Raw genomic sequence first — 17618 nt, 5'->3', positions numbered from 1 at the left:
TTGGTGGTATTAAATTCAATTTTAATAATATTACACATTATGTAATATAGAGGTAAATAGAATATGTACATATATTTGTACATAATATGTTATGTTGAACCCGAGAACAATTTTAAACAATAATCGTATGCAATTTTGCACTAACTTAAATAAAGAAAAGATGGAGTTGCTAATCGTATGATTATGAACATGAATATATTTCAAATCTTTTAATTAGCGTTGGACCATTTATTTCCTAAACCAACAAAATAAAAGAAAGAGTCCCAGTCTATTAATTCATGTGGATATCATATACCTATACAAGAGAGTGTGCATTTAATTTAAAATCTTACAAAATAATAGTTAGGTCCATTACAATGTTTCTGTTTTAATAAGATAGATGTCGTTTCTCCGGCTAATCTTTGTTTTCGACCGATGCCCTTCAGGGATGAATTTAAACATTTATAATTTTATTTTTTTTAAAATGAGCTACTAAAATGAGGCCTAACGCATTTAACAAATTCTCCCGATAGAAGTTGAATAAAACCACGGAAAATGGTAGTGCAATTGTAATGGACAGGCTGTAATGGCGTCGCTATAGAGAGTTGAGACAATAAGTCACTTATCTTAAGTCGGAAAGTTGACTAATAAGCCAGTATTGATAGAATCATTATTTCTTTGAAACTTCCTTAATTTACGGATAGCGCCTTTTATTTTACTAAGGTGCAAACAGTGCCTGACTGTTTATTTACTTGAGATTCGATGAAATCATCATATGCATGATTCTTCTTAAGGTTGTTGTAAGAATATTCTCAAGATCCGAAGTTATCCTTAACAAATATAAATAACCATTTACATTTTTAGACTAATAAATCTCTGATATGTTATTTTTTGCTTAGCATTTATTATTTTGATATGCTACTTGTCAAATTGTAGAAAAGGTAATGTATAATTTACCTATAGCATATACAATTGTTAATTTAACAAAAATAAATAAATAAAGTTAATACAGGTATGATTTTATATCTATATACACAGATCCGGCCATAAAAGAAAACAAATCCATTATTTTTTTTTCATAATAAGAAAAATAATAAAGGGTTAAGGGTGAAATTCCCAATATTCCCGGGTTCGAATCCCCGCAGCTGCAAACACCTTTAAGTGACCACACGGATATGAGTTCATTGCTTAGGACTCATTTGAATACCCGGGAGAGGATCTATCCGTGGATTGCATCTCCCGCCCAGAGGTTAGGCTTGGTTCCATTAGTGACCCGGGTTTAACCCTTTTGGTTTACAAAAAAAAAAAATAATAAACCGGACCGAACCGGTGATGAGATACTGTCTTAATTTCGCATTCATGAGAGAGGTGTACACGAGGATGATACAAAAGATATTAAATATTGTGACGTGGTGTGAAGTTAAAAGACTTAAAGATAAATAAAGATAAGTCTGGGGGTTTAATTGTAAAAGTTGAGTTTAACCGGAAGAATAAAGAAGAGATCAAATGAAAACGTAAAAAGAGAAAAGGAGAACGTCACTTAGATATAGAAAAGAAAAACGTGTCACAGAGTGGCGAATCACGCGACGAGTTTCGACCCCTTGCCTTGCCTCTTCTTCTTCATGTGTGTTTACCCTTCAGTTTTAAAACCTCTCTCTCTCCTTTACCAATACCATCTCTATTTATTCTCTCTCTCTTCTTTAAGGTTTGATCAGAGAGACTCTGAGGAGAGAATTATTAGAGAAGAGTTTGGTTTGGTTTGGTTTGTTCTTTGGTTATTTCGAGGAGTGATATACCGTTATGAATGACTTTACATAAATTCTTGTGATTTTACTCTTTTATTTTTTTCTGGGTTTCTTTTGACCTCTTTTGTTTTTTAATTTTCTCAAAAGCTTTGATTATTCTTCCGTCTTCTAAAGAAGAAGGATGAAGAACGAGGAACAGTCAAGATCTCTGTTTGGAATCTCTCTGTCTGATCGACCAACATGGCAACAGTTTCTCATCTGCACTTCTGGTTTCTTCTTTGGTTACCTCGTCAACGGAGTTTGCGAGGTTCTTTTCATTTATTCATTTATCTCTTTTTATTTTTATTTTTAGTTTTTATTCATTTCGTGGATCCCGAATTATAATAGATAACGTTAAATCATTTTTGTTTGTTTATCACTATCTCCTAATTATGTGCATTAAGAAAATCATTTGCATGCTTAATTGTTTTTTTTGCTTAAACATGCTTAAGTGTTTGATTTTTCATTGCATGACCAACTAAACTCTCTCCAAAACAAACGCAAAAGCTTTTTGATTTCTATATTTCAGAATTCAAATTATAAAATATCATCTTGTGAGGTCACACGAAAAAACAGTTGTGATTTTGTTAAAAACAGATTTTGGAGAATTAATTGGATCTATATTTGTGATTATTGACTTGATTTTTTCTGATATTTGTGTAATTTTTTATATTCACAGGAATATGTTTATAATCGCCTGCAATTTAGGTAAAGTCAACTTTAAATTTCTCCTAATATTTTGATTTTAACAATTAAAAATGATAATAATGGGATTTATTTTCTCTTTTTGTTTTTTTGTGTAGCTTTGGTTGGTACTTCACGTTTATACAAGGATTTGTCTACTTGTTCCTGATCTACCTTCAGGGGTTCACCACAAAGCATATTGTGAATCCTATGAGAACATATGTCAAACTATCTGCTGTTCTCATGGGATCACATGGTTTAACCAAAGGCTCTTTGGCTTATCTCAATTATCCTGCTCAAATCATGTTCAAATCCACTAAGGTACTTCCACTGTTCCCACTTTTTGTACAAATCTCATTATGTTTAAAGTAGGCTAGTGTTCAGAGAATTGTTCAAATGGGGTTTCAGGTGTTGCCTGTGATGATAATGGGAGCTTTCATACCCGGTCTGAGGAGAAAATACCCGGTCCACGAATACATTTCAGCCTTCTTGCTGGTTCTTGGTTTGATACTATTCACATTAGCAGACGCACAAATGTCTCCAAACTTCAGTATGATTGGGATTTTGATGATTACTGGTGCATTGATCATGGATGCTTTCTTGGGTAATCTTCAAGAAGCCATTTTCACAATGAACCCCGAGACAACTCAGGCAAGAAAACACACAAAAACCCGGTTCCTTCCGGTTATGTTTAACCGTTCTGTTTTGCTTCGTGTCTGAGATTCTTGTAAGTATGAAATGTTGCAGATGGAGATGCTTTTCTGCTCAACGGTTGTTGGACTACCGTTCTTGTTCGTTCCCATGGTTTTGACCGGAGAGCTTTTCCGTGCTTGGACTGCGTGCTGGCAAGTAAGTCCAATCCTCTGTTTTGCCTTGGATTTGAAAGTTCTTGGTTTAGGTTCTGACTCGGTACATGGTTCAACTCAGAGTCAGCTTCTTCGGTTTAAACTCTATTAAAAAAAAGTCAAAGTTTGTCGGATTCGAAATGAAATCATTGACCGACGACGTGCCTAAATCTACCAACCTTTTCTAAAAAGCCAACTTGTCTTTCACAATAATAATGAAAGTCATATACATTGAGATTGAGTCTATAAGTAAAAGTACCAACGTGTAATATATTTAACAGTCTAACGGTTTAATCATTCCTTAGTTGATTGATTATTTAAAAACTCAACTACTTCTTTTTTTTTTTGGGCAAACTCAACTATTGTTTTTTTTTATTGGCAGCATCCGTATGTGTACGGTGTGCTTGTATTCGAAGCTATGGCCACATTCATCGGTCAAGTCTCGGTTCTATCCCTCATTGCCCTATTTGGAGCCGCTACAACCGCCTTGGTGAATCTCTAATCTTTTGTACTAACGGTTTTAATATTTTAACTGAATATATGCGTTTTTAAGTTGACAACATTTTAAAACGTTTTGTGTGCGTTTAGATAACAACGGCTAGGAAAGGAGTTACGTTGTTGCTGTCATATTTGATATTCACCAAGCCATTGACCGAGCAGCACGGGTCGGGATTGCTGTTGATAGCAATGGGAATAGTGTTGAAGATGGTTCCGATGGATAGTAAACCTCCTAGCAAGATTCCGGCGAGACAAGCGGTTAGGAACGGTGGAGGTGAGGGTGATAGAGACGAGGATGAAGAGAGGAAGTCATTGGTTTAATAATTTTGCTATGTATCTATCTATATATATATACATTTTATTTCAGAAGTTTTAAAGGATTTATAGACAGAAGAAAGAAACACAAAGATGGCGATGAAGGCAAATAGAATAATAAAAAATGTTTTATTTTGCCAGAAATTAAGTATTTAATTATGATCTTACAATGTAAACTCTATAAATTAATGTTCAATAATAAATTAATAAATACGGTAAAAGAAACTAAAACTATATTTTAGAAAGAGATAAAGATCACTGAAAAACTGGTTCTAACTAAGATTCTCCAACTTCTTTATTTGATCTACTAATAACAAAATGATCAACGATTTTTACAGTGTTGATAGGATCTTGTTGCAATGTTGTTGCACACCATTTGCTAGGAAACCTTCTGTGATGATTCATCTTCACCGTCGATCTTGGCTCTGAATCCCAGTCTTTGTCTAGCTTCCATTCCTTTGGCACCTGAACTCATTAAAGCACATACACACTCCTCTAGTAAAAGACCAATCACCAAAACAAAGAACAACATGTCATTTTAAACTCACCTTATCAACTCCGAGAGTGAAGACTTCAAGGTCTCCATCAGGTTTGATATGGAAACGGGTGAATGATTTGTAATTAGCAATCCGGAGAGAAGAGAAAGCTTCATCGAAGTGTATGTGAAGCCAGTTGATGCAGATGTACAAGTAACTCCCAAAGACCAAAGACACAACCGGAGTTGAGAAGACCCAAAAGTAGAGGAAGACAGAAGCATAATATATAGCTGCTCCACTTCGAGATAGCGACTCCATTCCTTCCCGGCAAATATTTGTCCGTGTAACCGCCATCACCTAAACGTTAAACACGTTTAATTAATTAGTTTGGTCCTAAAACAAAAGGCTAAGTTGACAAAAATACATTACCTCAGGAATATCAAAAGCTGACATAAGATATTTGATGCAAGCTGGATAGAATCCGAAGGTCCACTGTTCGATACGGACTCGAAGGCCAGTGGGGTCAGGAAAGTGTTCGTTTTCCACTGATTTGTACCATTGATACAATGTATGATACCCTGTAATAACATTGTGTTATATATATACCATTAGTGTCAATGATATTTTAACGAGGAAAAAGACAAAAACAACATTCGTAACTGACCGGACGTAGCGAGGAGCTTATGCTGGATACAGGTTTCTATGCCGAGTTCCAGCAGCAGCATAAGAATCAAAGCAGCGGTAAGGTGTGCAGCGACATGAAGAACTCCGATTAACATCCGTCTCTTCCGAGATATTTTTGAGGGAACAAACATAATTGCAGATACTAGCAACATGACAACACCGGTGAAAGACACATATGACTGCTCTGTTATGTGCACAAAGGCGCTCCAAACTGTGCCTAAGAAACTCCCCAGGTGGCCAGAAAATGAATCATCTCGTAAGATGTGGCCTAGCTTACACTGAAACCAACAAGGAATAAAGATCAATACCATTCTCATGAGTGTATGTGAGTACAAGGTGGGATCTAGGCAGAACCAGGTGAAACATTGGTATTGACCCCAATTTTTATATAGCAATATGCTCCCAAATTATGAAAAAGTAATTTTTAAAAATAATTTTTAAAGAGCTCCGAAATTTCAGATCCGGCCCTACATCAATATATACAGACGCAATTAAGTAAGTAAAACCTCACCTGAGGGAACAAGGAAAAGACCAAGACAAAGTATATGATGCCACCAATGAAATCAAATTGCCAGTTCTTTTTCCTGAACTTCAAAATATTCCCCAAAGCAATCTGCAAGGAACATCAAACAAATATAAAGTTTTAGAATGCAAAGAAAAATAGGCAAATCATATAAGAGACCAAAGAAACAAGAAGAAGAAAAAATGAATTACCCTGCTTGAATCTTTAAAAGAAGGGTAAGCAGATTTACATCCATAGGAAGAACCATAAAAATTAGAAAAGTTGCTAAAGACATGGGTGGGATGCAAAAAAGCCCCACCACAACCATTAACAAGGAGATGTTGGACATGAGCAGCAGGATCAGGTCCATCCGATTGAGTAGTACAAGAGTGACGCATATAATGATGCAAATCTCCTGCCATTCTAAGTTTGCACCTGCCTTTCAAAAAGTCGCATATCAGGTGTCTCATGTTCTTTCCTGTATCATCTTTCCAGTACCAATCAAGAAGCCAGTTCGGCTCATGTGTGATAATGATCACCGCATCATCCTCCCCAACCTAAATAAAAAAAAGATTTTTAAAAAATACAAACAGGAGATAATAACTCAAAGATGATGCTGAATCTACCTTCTCCTTGACTAACTCAGAAAAGAAATTGAACTGGTAGACATCAATATCACCATGAAGGGCGAGATCCAAACCAAAGACCCACCACCCTTTAGGTAGCTGTAGTGCAAAATAGCTTTTCTTTTGGGGCATTAACCAGCCACCAAGCCAACTTTTATGGCATATATACCTCATGAAAGTATTGAGTCCATCGAACCAGTCTAAAATTATTTAAAAAAAAATAAAGTTACATGAGAGTGTTATTAGAGAGAGACAAAATAATATTGAGAGACGGAAACCAAACCCACCATGGTTTCCAGGGATAAGAAAACATTGAGGACCATCATAATGCTTCAGGTCAGAAACCCCTTCAGGCAACTCAGGCTTCTCGACAGAAATCGAGTCGTTTTTATACCAATGGGGAGGTTGCAGCGCATACTCAAAAGGACAGAACAGACGTTTTTCATATGTAAACGCTGATGGATTGGGGTATCTGCGATGTATCAAAGAAAGACATTCATTTGGTTACATCAAAACATGACAAAAAAAAAAAAAACAGAGAGTATGGAACTTACGCAAGATCTCCCCCAATAAGCAACACGTTACCCCTTTGCAGAGAAACATATTTATCATCCAGGGGGACTTCGATAAAAGGCTGAGCTAGAAGTTTTGCAACAGAGTATGATGAGTTCCCACCGTCACCAGTATCCGCCATGAAGTCAAACCAGAAATCATTCTCATGATCAGTGAAATGATCATATAATAGTTCCTTTCTCTCGTCTCCATCACAATTTTTGGTCATTGCAGCCTACATATTTATAAATAATGTTAAAAAAATGGAATACAATAAAAAGATAAAAGAGTATCTGATCATAACGTATCATTAGAAAGATATGTCTACCTGCATCATCCGCATGTCAAAGCGACCAAGAAACACAGTCACGGATACGAGGAGGTCAAACACAGTTTTAAACAAATCAGCTGACGTTCTGAAATAAATAAATAAACAGATCAGACAGTGCTAGAGATCCTACTTCATATCCGCAATGCGTTAAACAAAACATGGACGTACCCTGAATACCAAGGAACCATATCTAAGAAATTAGGTTTCATTTGCTGCTTCTTCAGCTTCTCATAATTGTCGACAGACACAGGGTGTGCCAGTGCCCACCTAACCGTATTGCAAAAATTGACATAAGACCATTAAACATTGTGAAATATGTTGTTGATATTGTTAGTAGCAATATTATCACTTACCCTGTTGATCTCTCCACTACATAATTGGCAATATAAAGACCAATAAACGTTGCCCACAACGAGTATATAGGAGAAATCTCATCAGATGTTACAGGACAAGACCCATTGCATGCTAGCTGCGACTGAAAAAAAAAAGATAGGATTACAACATACACAACCAAGTTATAGAATAATAACTATAAAAAAATCCAGACCTCCCCATAAATGACCCATTTGGACAAGAGTGGATAATCACTAGCAGATCCAACAGGAGCAAACCATGATGAGCAGACTTGGTCTTTAAGCTCATCGATCTGAACGAGTTTAGTGAGCCAAGTACTGTTGCTAGAACGCCTTCTTTCGAGTGGCGTTTGCCTCAGAATAGCACGGTTACCACAATGGCTGTAGAAAATACAGCACGCTATGCTTAGAACCTGCATACAATTTTGAATTTTTTTTTCCTTCAAAAATAATGTTTTCAAGCAAGTGATTTTTTTTTTATTGTTACAAGGTTTGGAGATAGTGTAGTTACAGCACAGTTTTGAAGAATGGTTAAGATCGCGGGGCGTCTTTTAGCCACACGAGAGACAAGACCGAGATGCCAAAACCCAATGAAAACGACGTGGAAGACAAAAAGGAATACTACGGATGACGTGTAAATCGTTAGAAACAGGGACAGGTTCATCCTCAAATCCAACCCCATTGATTGAAAACTTGGGAGATGGTACAAAGCCGCTACTAAAATCCAAGCAACATGCCTACATAACATTACAAAAGAATTTAAAAAAAAAATCATAGCTTTTACCAAAAAAATAAAAATAAATTCATATACAGTTTAGGGAAGAAGGGATAAGTTCTCACCAACGGCTGAAGGTTGAGTAGCTTGGTTGTATAGTCTTGCCTAAGAAGGGAGATGAGAAGAAATAGAAAAAACCAAGAAGGCAAGCATACATGGACCACCATTTGAAATTGTTGTCAAGCTTTTCGACGAGGGTGTGCATGTTATCCGAGGAAATAAAGAATAGGCAACCCATGATGATAGCAATCATAGCATGGCGTGAATGCTCGTGTGGATAAGGGTAAGTGTGCGTTAGCATCGTTCTGACCCTCTCCATTTTTAGTTTATTTAGGAAACGAGCAGAGTGCTTATCAGAGCCCATAGCTTGATGATGCTCCTTAGAACTCTTGACAAAGGCTCCAAATCTTGAGAGAAGTAAGGAATGGTTAGCGTAATAACTTCAACAGAGAGAATCTTGTAACTAAGGCAATGAATGGGATCAAAAACAATATATATATAACGTTACAGCATAAAACTATACCTTCAATAGGAATCACGCGAACGCTGGCTCATCGATCAAACTGTAACCCTCGACGACGTACATTCTCTTATTAGGATCGGATTTAGAGAAAGAGCATCGTTGATATTGTTGTGGTGAATCAAGCTTTCATTTGTGTTTCCAAAAAAAAGTTCATTTAAAAAAAATTTAAATTAATTTGTGGTTGCCTGAAAAGGTACCAATTTTCACGGAGAGAGATGAGGTAATCTCGACTGATTCTCTCAGTCACCATTTTTTCTGAATTTTTAATATAAGAAAATTTTGATATATACTTAAAAATAAATAAATAAACTAGATTTTGACCCGCGCTTTCAAAGCGCGGGTTTATGTTTGGTGAAAATTTTATATAATCACATTTATATAATCCGTCTTGTATATGTATTTATATAATCCGTCTCATATATGTATTTTATATCGAGATTTATGTTCGGTAAAACTATATTATACATGTATTTTTAGGTTTTTAATTTTGAATTAGATATTTTAAATATAAATCAATATAACAGTTTTATAGTTTTGATCGGAGACCTGCGGTTGAACGGATTACCGGTTGATCAAAGATAAATTCAGTTCGGGTTTGAAAAAAAAAAATTAAAAATCCAATAAAAACTACTAAAATCGAAATCCAGTTACCGGTTGAACCACTGGTTGAACCAATAAACAATTTTTATTTTTTATAAATAATTTTTGTTAGATAGTTGGGATTATATTTAGGAAAAAGCGGTTTAAAACCAAACCATTAAATAGTTTGAGAAAAAACGATGCAGTTTCAAACATGTCCGGTTAGAAAAATATTAAAATGATGCAGTATCAAACACGGAATAATCACATACCAAAATTGAATTAGGAAACCGGTGGTTAATGACAAACCAAAAACAATTAAAAAAGAAACCAATGCAAAATGTCCAAAATGTCATTAATAAATACAAAAGAAAACTTCTTTAATAGGGGTAAACATAGTAAAAATCCAAATGTGCTTGTACTTTAATAGTATAGATAAATAAATAGAAGAAAGGAATCTCCCTGCTCCACCACCAACTTTAGATTTCAGAATCTTTTATTCCGAGTTCTTTACAATCTAAACCGTCGCAAACCTGCTTGTTTAGAGATTTGGGGTATTATCAGATATCAGCTGATATAATGGGCTTTTAATATCACATCAAGGCCCAAAACAAAAGAGCAAATCCACAAGAAACCCAGGTTCGATATCCAAAACAGCATTCTCCCGTCTCTAATTCCACATGTACAGACCAGTGAAGTGAAGTGAAGTGTATAAATAAAGGAAGACCTAGAAAATGCCAGTTTTACATTAGCAGCGGGAAACTCCAAAAAAATTCGAAAATGTCCTCTGATGACAACCGTCTCCTCTCCCTCATCAAATCCTCCTCCGATGATAATATCTTCACCTCCTTCTCCGATTAAATCCGCCCATTCACCTCCCCACAACCATCCTCCCGTAAACAAGACCGACTCCGATCCCTCGCCAAGCAATTCCTCCCGTTCCTCAACAAATCAATCTCCCTCTTCCCCAAACGCCTCTCCTCCTCCTCCGCCAATCCCGAAGAAGAAAAAGCTCGCGAATCGGCCGTGGATCTGTTCCGCGCGTACGAGCTCTGCCTGGATTGCTTGGAGTCCTTCTCCGCTCAGTTAGCCTGCAAGCCTCACACGTAGGGATGTCAATTGGGCTGTCCGGACGGAAGTGGATATATTCAGATGGACTTTTTTTTTTGGGCGTTTTTGGTTTTGATGTCCAAATAGGTCCATGTCCAAATAGTCTATGTCCAAATAGGACCATGTCCAAATAGTCCATGTCCAAATAGGACCATGTCCAGTTGGACTGTCCATAGAGTCCAGTTCGCCCACTTGATGTAAAAAAGTATACAGATTCTAAATTTTATATATAACAATGAAAAAGGGTACTTAGATTAAAACTCCATGTTTTACAAAAGGGTACTTAAATTTAAACTCTATGTTTTACAAAAGACTGAAAAAAATACTTAGATTTAAACTCCATGTTTTACAAAAGGGTACTTAAAGTTATTTAAACTTCATTCTCTTCTTCCTTCTACCTTCTTCACCTTCCTTCTCTTATTCTTCTTCTCCTTCTCCTTCTTCTTCTTCAGAATCACCTAACATGAGAGGTAAGAGACATATCAACAGCAACCAAGTTAAAAAGAGGTAATCAGGTAAGAGACATATCAACACTTCCTAAAGAGGGATAAAATCAGAACACTTACTCGACACTTCAAACCCACGCAGCCAGTTTCTTGTACAAATGAGAGCTTGTACATTTAATGGAAGAAGACGGCTCCTATACTTGTTAAGAACCCGGCTTCATTCTCATCAGCACTCAAATAATCATCATCATTCAGGTTCAAAGTGTCATCATCCATCTGAACAAAAGAGATTAACAACGCTCATTAGTAATGAATAACAAAATCAGCATCAATACTAAGACTTGAACAAACTGAAAAAGAGTACGAATCAATTCACATAAAGTTCAACAAATCATAAAGTTAGGCTATGTGTAAGTTGCATCATTTCACATAAAGTTCAGCGAATCATAAAGTTCTACAGATCACATTTGAGAGAGATATGGTAAGCAAAGAAGATCAAAACCTCAACAAGCGAGCTGCTCTGGTGAATCAGTGATAGAGATGATGATGTCTAAACCCAACACCAAGATGAACAGCTAGACAGGAACAACAGTCTTCTTCCTGTAAACAACATTTCATTTCCACGATGTGTAAGAAGCAATAACAAGTTAAGCTATGTGTAAGAACTAAGAAGCAACATTTCATTTCCACAATGCTATAATATAGACGAGACAGAGAGCGAAGTCGCGAACCCACCACGAAGAGACAGAGAGCAAAGTCGCGAACCCACCACGAAGAGACAGAGAGCAAAGTCGCGAACCCACCACGAAGAGAGAGAGAGAGCTCGTCGGAGAAGAGAGAGAGAGCTCAATCGGAGAAGAGAGAGCTCGTCGGAGAAGAGAGAGCTCGTCAGAGGAGAGAGAGAGAGAGCTCGACGGAGATGGGTTTTCGTCAGAGAGATGGAAAGCTCGAGATCGAGAGAGATGGAGTCATGGAGAGCTTGAGATCGAGAGCTTGAGATCGAGAGATAAGAGTGACGGCCAAATGAAAAAAATGATTTTTTTCCAATTAAAAACCCTAAACATTTTAATGATTTGGATGGCCCATGTCCATCTGGTCTTGTCCATTGGTCTTTGGGCGTATTTGGGCGTTGTCCAGTTAGACAACAAAATATTTTGGACGAATTTGGGCATGTCCATATTAGTCCATATTAATTTGGACATGGACGTCCATGGACAGAGTGTCCAGTTGACATCCCTACTCACACGCTTCAGCTCCAGAGAGTGCGGATGGTGTACTCGCCTCACACGCTTCAGCTCCAGAGACGGAAATGTCCTGCGCTTCTGCTCATTTGTCTACTATTCATGATGCCTTTCTCCAATTTTGTGATGGTTGTCTCTTCCTTCAGAGGTAAGGTGATCATTATCCCTCTTACGCTAAGTTGTTGATTCATGCACTAGCCTTTTTTTCCCATTTTAATATGCAAATAGTTGGCAGGTAAGATGTCGCTTAAATCTTCAATGCACTTAGAAACTGGAAGCTATATTAATTCTTATGTGAAATGTTTGTATGTGGGTTGAATGCATTTCTCACCTCTCCTTTGGCCACTTCTTAGATGCACGTCTGAAAAGGGAGGTAGAGAAACTGACAACAACAAAGTTCTGTTAAAAGTGGCTATAGCTGCTTTCATTGTCTCGTTGAGAACCCAGCAAAAATTGGAGGTTTGGTTTTAATGTGCAATGCATTCAAATCTATGAGACGTATCTTGTTCAAGTTACAGAGCATGTCATCGTATATCTAATTTAGTGATCCAACATCTTCCTTTCCAGATCAGCGTCCATCTAGTTGAGAATGTAATTGCTAGTCCCTGGATTGGACCTAAAGAACTGAAGCATAAATTAGCGGCGCTATACAATGTTGGTGTCAATTTGTACAGAAATAAGGAGCTAAAGAAGGTGAAGTACATGCTTTTGACTTAAATATCTTCTATGCAAACAAGGATGATACTGGATAAAATTATGCTCATGCTTTATCTGTGTGGACTTATGCATCTACATGTATTCTTATTTTTTTCTTGCTACATTTTAATAGAATGTGTGTTCTACCTTGCAGGCTTGTGAGGCACTTAAACTGTGCTCGAAGGCATCATGGAGATGTGTTGAACTAGATTGTCAGCTATTTGTAAATCAATCTAGTTCATCTGATAATCACCAGTCGGAAGAGGCCATTATGAATTTTGTGGGCGAAACATGTAATAGGTCTGCATTCTACCTGCATGTACTCCGCCAATGTAGCAAATGCAAGATTAGACAGACTGTCGTGCATATTCTAGAAGATTGGCTTTCAGCTGAACATCTGATGAGAAGGCTACTAGGCCCTACGGCAATTGTAAAACAGTGGGCTAAGGTATATGTTTAATGACTTACTTTTCTGTATATATATATACAATATTCTGAACTTCAAGTATCTGAATGTGTTCTATCAACAGACGAATTTGGATGCTGTCGATTCTTGTACAACTTTGTACTCATTGCTATCACCTTCCAAGAAAAAGTCAAATCGTGCTATCGGAAAAATCCTAGAGCAGGTTGGAATCCTAATAATCTTTCAGCTATTGGTTGGGTAAAGTTTGCACTGGTCCTAAGCTACTATAAATCCCGTTTTTTTTCTTCTTCTTTTTTCTGATATCGATGGATTTGTTTACGTATCTGTAAAATTGGTGAAAGTGATACTGGTATACTTTTTAATTTGTATTTTCTCTTCTCTATAAATGCTTGCAGGAGCTTCTGGCCTATTGATGAAATGTTCCCTTTGAGCTCAAAACTAGGTCAGCAAACGCGAGTCGAAATAGCTGATATCCTTTTGAAGGATGTTTATGTCACAAAGGATATGCATATAGAGAGAGCAAGAATCTTAGTATGGAAAACAAAAATGACAATGGCATCTGGAATTGAAGATCGAGCTGACTGCATTCGTTCTCTGTCAGAAGCATTCTCAATACTGGTACATCTCTCACTACGTCAGAATTAACAGCTCATTAATTACTTAAAAGTATTTCGTGACCAAGTTCTTTTGTGTATGAAAGCAGAGTGAGGTAACATCATGGGCCAAATAAAGAGGGTCCATCATCTTCTCACCAGTTACCTATTGCGTATTGCTTGAGAGCTTTTTGTACCCAGGAAGCTGAACTTCTCACCCGACTTAAGTGTTTTATGATTTGGTTTTATTTATATTTTCTATCTCAGATATTTATCAACATGTTAGGATAATTAGCTTAAGTGTTTTGAGATAAGGATCTTTTGTTTTTATATAACGCATAGCCTTGCAACTTTTATGAATAAGAATACTTTTACAAATCTCCTAAACTCTCTCAATAACTTTCTGTGCAAGTTAAGCAATCTATCCATTGATTCCCCTTTCTTCTAATCCGCAGAAGGATTACTAGTTTGGGACTTACGTTACAGGTTTACTGTCTCAAAACATAGTTCCGTTAGTGTATAATATGATCGATTTAATGGCATTGAAGGTATTTTTTCTTACTATCTACCTGGACTACTGTTTTTAGTGGCATACTTTATAGTGCGGGCTTCATTTTTTATCTGACCCTTGATTCTTTTCTCCATTCCCAGGGTTGTACGGATCTCCATCATCATATATTCGAGTTAATTTTCAGATTATTTAAATGGAGGCATGTCAAATTAGAGCTCTGCCTTGCAATGATGTGGGAATGTAGAAGGCTAAGTCATGCCTTATGCCCTTCCCCAATAAGTGATGCATTTATCCTGAGCTTATCAGAGAATTTTGGTGACAAATCTACGTGCATTGACTTCTGGATAGATTGCCTGAAAGATTCAAAAGCGAGGCTAATTGGGTTCCAGCAGAACTTCCATGATTTACACAATGATTTCTTGCTAAGCTCCAAAAAGAATAAAGACCCCTTCCATTCAGATACCACGATAGATGATATCACAGATGCAGCTTCAGAACTGATTTCAAGTGTAAGGAAATTATTTACAGAGCTTTTTGTCACCAAATACTGCTTATGGTGATATTAGATTTTGCTAATCAATGTCATTTCAGGCCTCACCTTCTGGTCAATCATCTTTCGTAGCTGCATATCTCTATCATGATCTCTCTGAAAGGCTCATATCGTTTGGAAAGCTTTCTGAGGTGAATTTCTTAAAATCGTTATACGTTTGTTATAAGTATTTTACAAACTTTTCCACAATGTTTTTGTTGTGAATTATTGCCAGTCATTGTTGCAAGAACTTAATTATAATGTGTTTTCTTTTACAGGCTCTTTCATATGCAAAAGAAGCCTATAGAATACGAACTCTTTTGTTTCAAGATAAATTTAAGTATACCGCTGAGAAGCAGTTCGAAAAATACAATGACGCAGGGAAAATGTCAGGGATACGGAGTTATAGCATAACAGATTTCCAAGTGTACAGATCGTTAGCAACTGACTTTTGGCCGTGTGGGAATTTTTCCTGGGACATTAATCGCTGCTATTTAAGTCGTTGGAATGTACTCCACTGTTATTTGGAAAGCACCCTTCAGGTTCTGTTTCTAATCAGACCTAGTCTAGCTGGGTTCCATCACTTCTCTGTTTCTCAATTTGGTGCCAAATTTGCAGGTTGGAATTGTTAATGAGCTGATAGGGAATGGGCTGGAGGCAGAATCTCTTCTGTCATGGGGGAAAGCCATTTCCTGCTCTCAAAGTCTGTTCCCTTTTGTGGTTGCATTTTCTTCTGCTTTAGGTATGGAACTGCTCTCTTATTTTTTTCTCGAAGTATTGTCCTTTCATGTAGATTTCATTGTTCCTTTTGTTAATAAGCCACTTGATATATATATTTTTTTTATATCTTGCAAGGAAACTTTTACAACAAAAAGCAGAGTCTGGATCTGGCAGTAAAGGAAATCCAAAATGCAAAAGAGATATTAGTTACTAATCAGCAAAAATTTTCATGCGTAAAGTGCAAACTGAAGTTAGAAGTTACACTTGATAAGCAGCTTGGAGATATATCTCGAAAACAAATTGATATAGTTTCCCAGGCAGATGGATTGTTGTATGCTGAAAGTTTGTTTAGTGCTGCCCTTGGAAAAATCTGTTGCTCAGCATGGAAAAGCTGTATTAGATCTCATGGAGAAGATATTGCTGACGCAAGATTAATACAAATGGAGGTGAGAGAAAGAGGCTGGATAGGTATTTTCAGCTTGTCAATTGGAAGTACGTGTTGCTTCTCTTATCTAACAGCTTGTATTTTCCAGTGTACAGAGGCTACTTGCTCGAGTTGCATGGTTCCTGAGGAGTTGGACTTACCCAGGTATGACATGAGTTCACTTAAGCAACCAGACATGCTATTAATTTTCTGTTGGCTTACTCACTATTTGTCTTACTCGCAACTGTAGGCTTGCTCCTGAGCGGACTCAAGATCTTGTACAATTTGCTAAAGAATTCTTCAACAATCTTCCCAGCTCAACAATCATCTGTATTAGTTTGCTTGGAGGCGCTTTAAATCAATTGTTACAGGAGCTAATGCAAATCCGTTCCCCTGTTTGTGCCTGGGTGCTCATATCACGCCTCACCTTGAAAAGCCAACCGGTCGCCACACTTTTGCCTGTAGATTCGGTTCTAGAAGGTAAAATACGAACTGCCTACTGGTTGATCAATAATGTTTCCTCTTTGTACTCATGACCTCATTGAATCTCACTAGACATGTCAGACGACGACGGTGCAAATACTAGTTCTACGGAAGCGACTCAAGTCAAGAATTTGGAGAGGCGCTGGCTTTGTTCATGGGGTTCCACCGTGGTTGATGATGTAGCTCCAGCATTTAAATCAATAATGGAGGAAACCCATACATCTACTGGATCTTCTGTAGAAGACACGAGAGAGCATAGAAATTTATGGTGGAAAAGAGAAAAGAACTTGATCATCATCTTAAAAAATTCCTAAGGTATGATGGCTCTTTTTCTATTACACGTTTACATCTATTTTACAATTCAGCAAGACCGATAAATCCTTTTCATATTTCTTGACATTTTGCAGAATATTGTCACGCCCAAAAAAAATTTTACATTTTAAAATGTTGTGACATATACAGAACTATATATGCACGAGTCTACAATTTTTGTTAATAACATTAGGTAACCATTTTTTTGTTCTATGAATCTAGAAGCTTCCTGGCTGGGTCCCTGGAGATGTCTGCTTCTTGGAGACTTGTCAAACTTGAAATTGCCCGACTCAGTACATAAAAAACTGGTAAAAGATCTCAAGTCCAAGTGCAAAATGGAAGTAAATGAAATGCTTTTGAAGGTTATTCTTGGAGGCGGGATCGAAAACTTTGAAGGAGAAGCATGCGTTGCTCAGCTTTCTCTAAGAAATGGTTGCTATGTAGGCAGAGGAGGATATCTTTATGAAGAAGATAGCTGTAAAAATCCTACTGTTGCAGCTGATACTTCCGAAAGTAGGCATGGATTGGCTTTACAACTGATACGTGAAGCAGCAACCAAACTAGAACAGCATGCCGGTTGTGACAGTAGAGAACCTATCGTTCTTGTTTTAGATCCTGAG

The 17618-nt window shown here is 37.1% G+C and overlaps 2 protein-coding genes and 1 pseudogene across 3 annotated transcripts; 2 read left to right on the top strand and 1 right to left on the bottom strand.

Moving 5' to 3' along the window:
• Positions 1–1406: 1406 nt before the first annotated feature.
• Positions 1407–4159, top strand: LOC130505184 (UDP-galactose/UDP-glucose transporter 2). Its single transcript, XM_056999781.1, has 7 exons — positions 1407–2031; positions 2443–2471; positions 2567–2768; positions 2856–3098; positions 3195–3296; positions 3675–3782; positions 3881–4159. Exons 1-7 carry the CDS (start codon positions 1906–1908, stop codon positions 4109–4111), a joined length of 1041 nt encoding a protein of 346 aa, XP_056855761.1. The 5' UTR covers positions 1407–1905; the 3' UTR covers positions 4112–4159.
• A 110-nt stretch (positions 4160–4269) lies between these two features.
• LOC108848355 (uncharacterized) lies at positions 4270–9152 on the bottom strand. Of its 2 annotated transcripts, none has more exons than XM_018621694.2 (16): positions 8928–9152; positions 8470–8811; positions 8141–8366; positions 7824–8042; positions 7630–7751; positions 7445–7543; positions 7274–7361; positions 6948–7180; positions 6681–6865; positions 6394–6593; positions 5980–6324; positions 5777–5878; positions 5246–5543; positions 5011–5159; positions 4654–4938; positions 4270–4570 (listed from the first exon to the last, which is right to left on the bottom strand). In XM_018621694.2, exons 2-16 carry the CDS (start codon positions 8766–8768, stop codon positions 4382–4384), a joined length of 3039 nt encoding a protein of 1012 aa, XP_018477196.1. In that variant the 5' UTR covers positions 8769–8811; positions 8928–9152; the 3' UTR covers positions 4270–4381. The 2 variants fall into 2 exon arrangements, with proteins under 2 accessions (XP_018477196.1, XP_056855760.1); XM_056999780.1 differs by having other exon boundaries at positions 7630–7745.
• A 1144-nt stretch (positions 9153–10296) lies between these two features.
• LOC130505183 (separase-like) lies at positions 10297–17615 on the top strand (annotated as a pseudogene).
• The last annotated feature ends 3 nt before the right edge of the window (positions 17616–17618 follow it).

This window comes from Raphanus sativus, unplaced genomic scaffold, assembly GCF_000801105.2.
Source record: "Raphanus sativus cultivar WK10039 unplaced genomic scaffold, ASM80110v3 Scaffold2067, whole genome shotgun sequence".
In the NCBI taxonomy this organism is placed as follows: domain Eukaryota; kingdom Viridiplantae; phylum Streptophyta; class Magnoliopsida; order Brassicales; family Brassicaceae; genus Raphanus; species Raphanus sativus.
This window is presented reverse-complemented; position numbering and strand designations above follow the sequence as displayed.

Coding starts and splice junctions, on each gene's coding strand:
- LOC108848355 (XM_018621694.2), bottom strand. CDS start 8,768: ATGGGCTCTGATAAGCACTCTGCTCGTTTCCTAAATAAACTAAAAATG. Junction 8,367..8,469: donor TACTCAACCTTCAGCCGTTG/GTGAGAACTTAT, acceptor AATGTTATGTAG/GCATGTTGCTTGGATTTTAG. Junction 7,181..7,273: donor TTGACATGCGGATGATGCAG/GTAGACATATCT, acceptor ATAAATATGTAG/GCTGCAATGACCAAAAATTG.
- LOC130505184 (XM_056999781.1), top strand. CDS start 1,906: ATGAAGAACGAGGAACAGTCAAGATCTCTGTTTGGAATCTCTCTGTCT. Junction 2,769..2,855: donor TCATGTTCAAATCCACTAAG/GTACTTCCACTG, acceptor ATGGGGTTTCAG/GTGTTGCCTGTGATGATAAT. Junction 3,783..3,880: donor GAGCCGCTACAACCGCCTTG/GTGAATCTCTAA, acceptor GTGTGCGTTTAG/ATAACAACGGCTAGGAAAGG.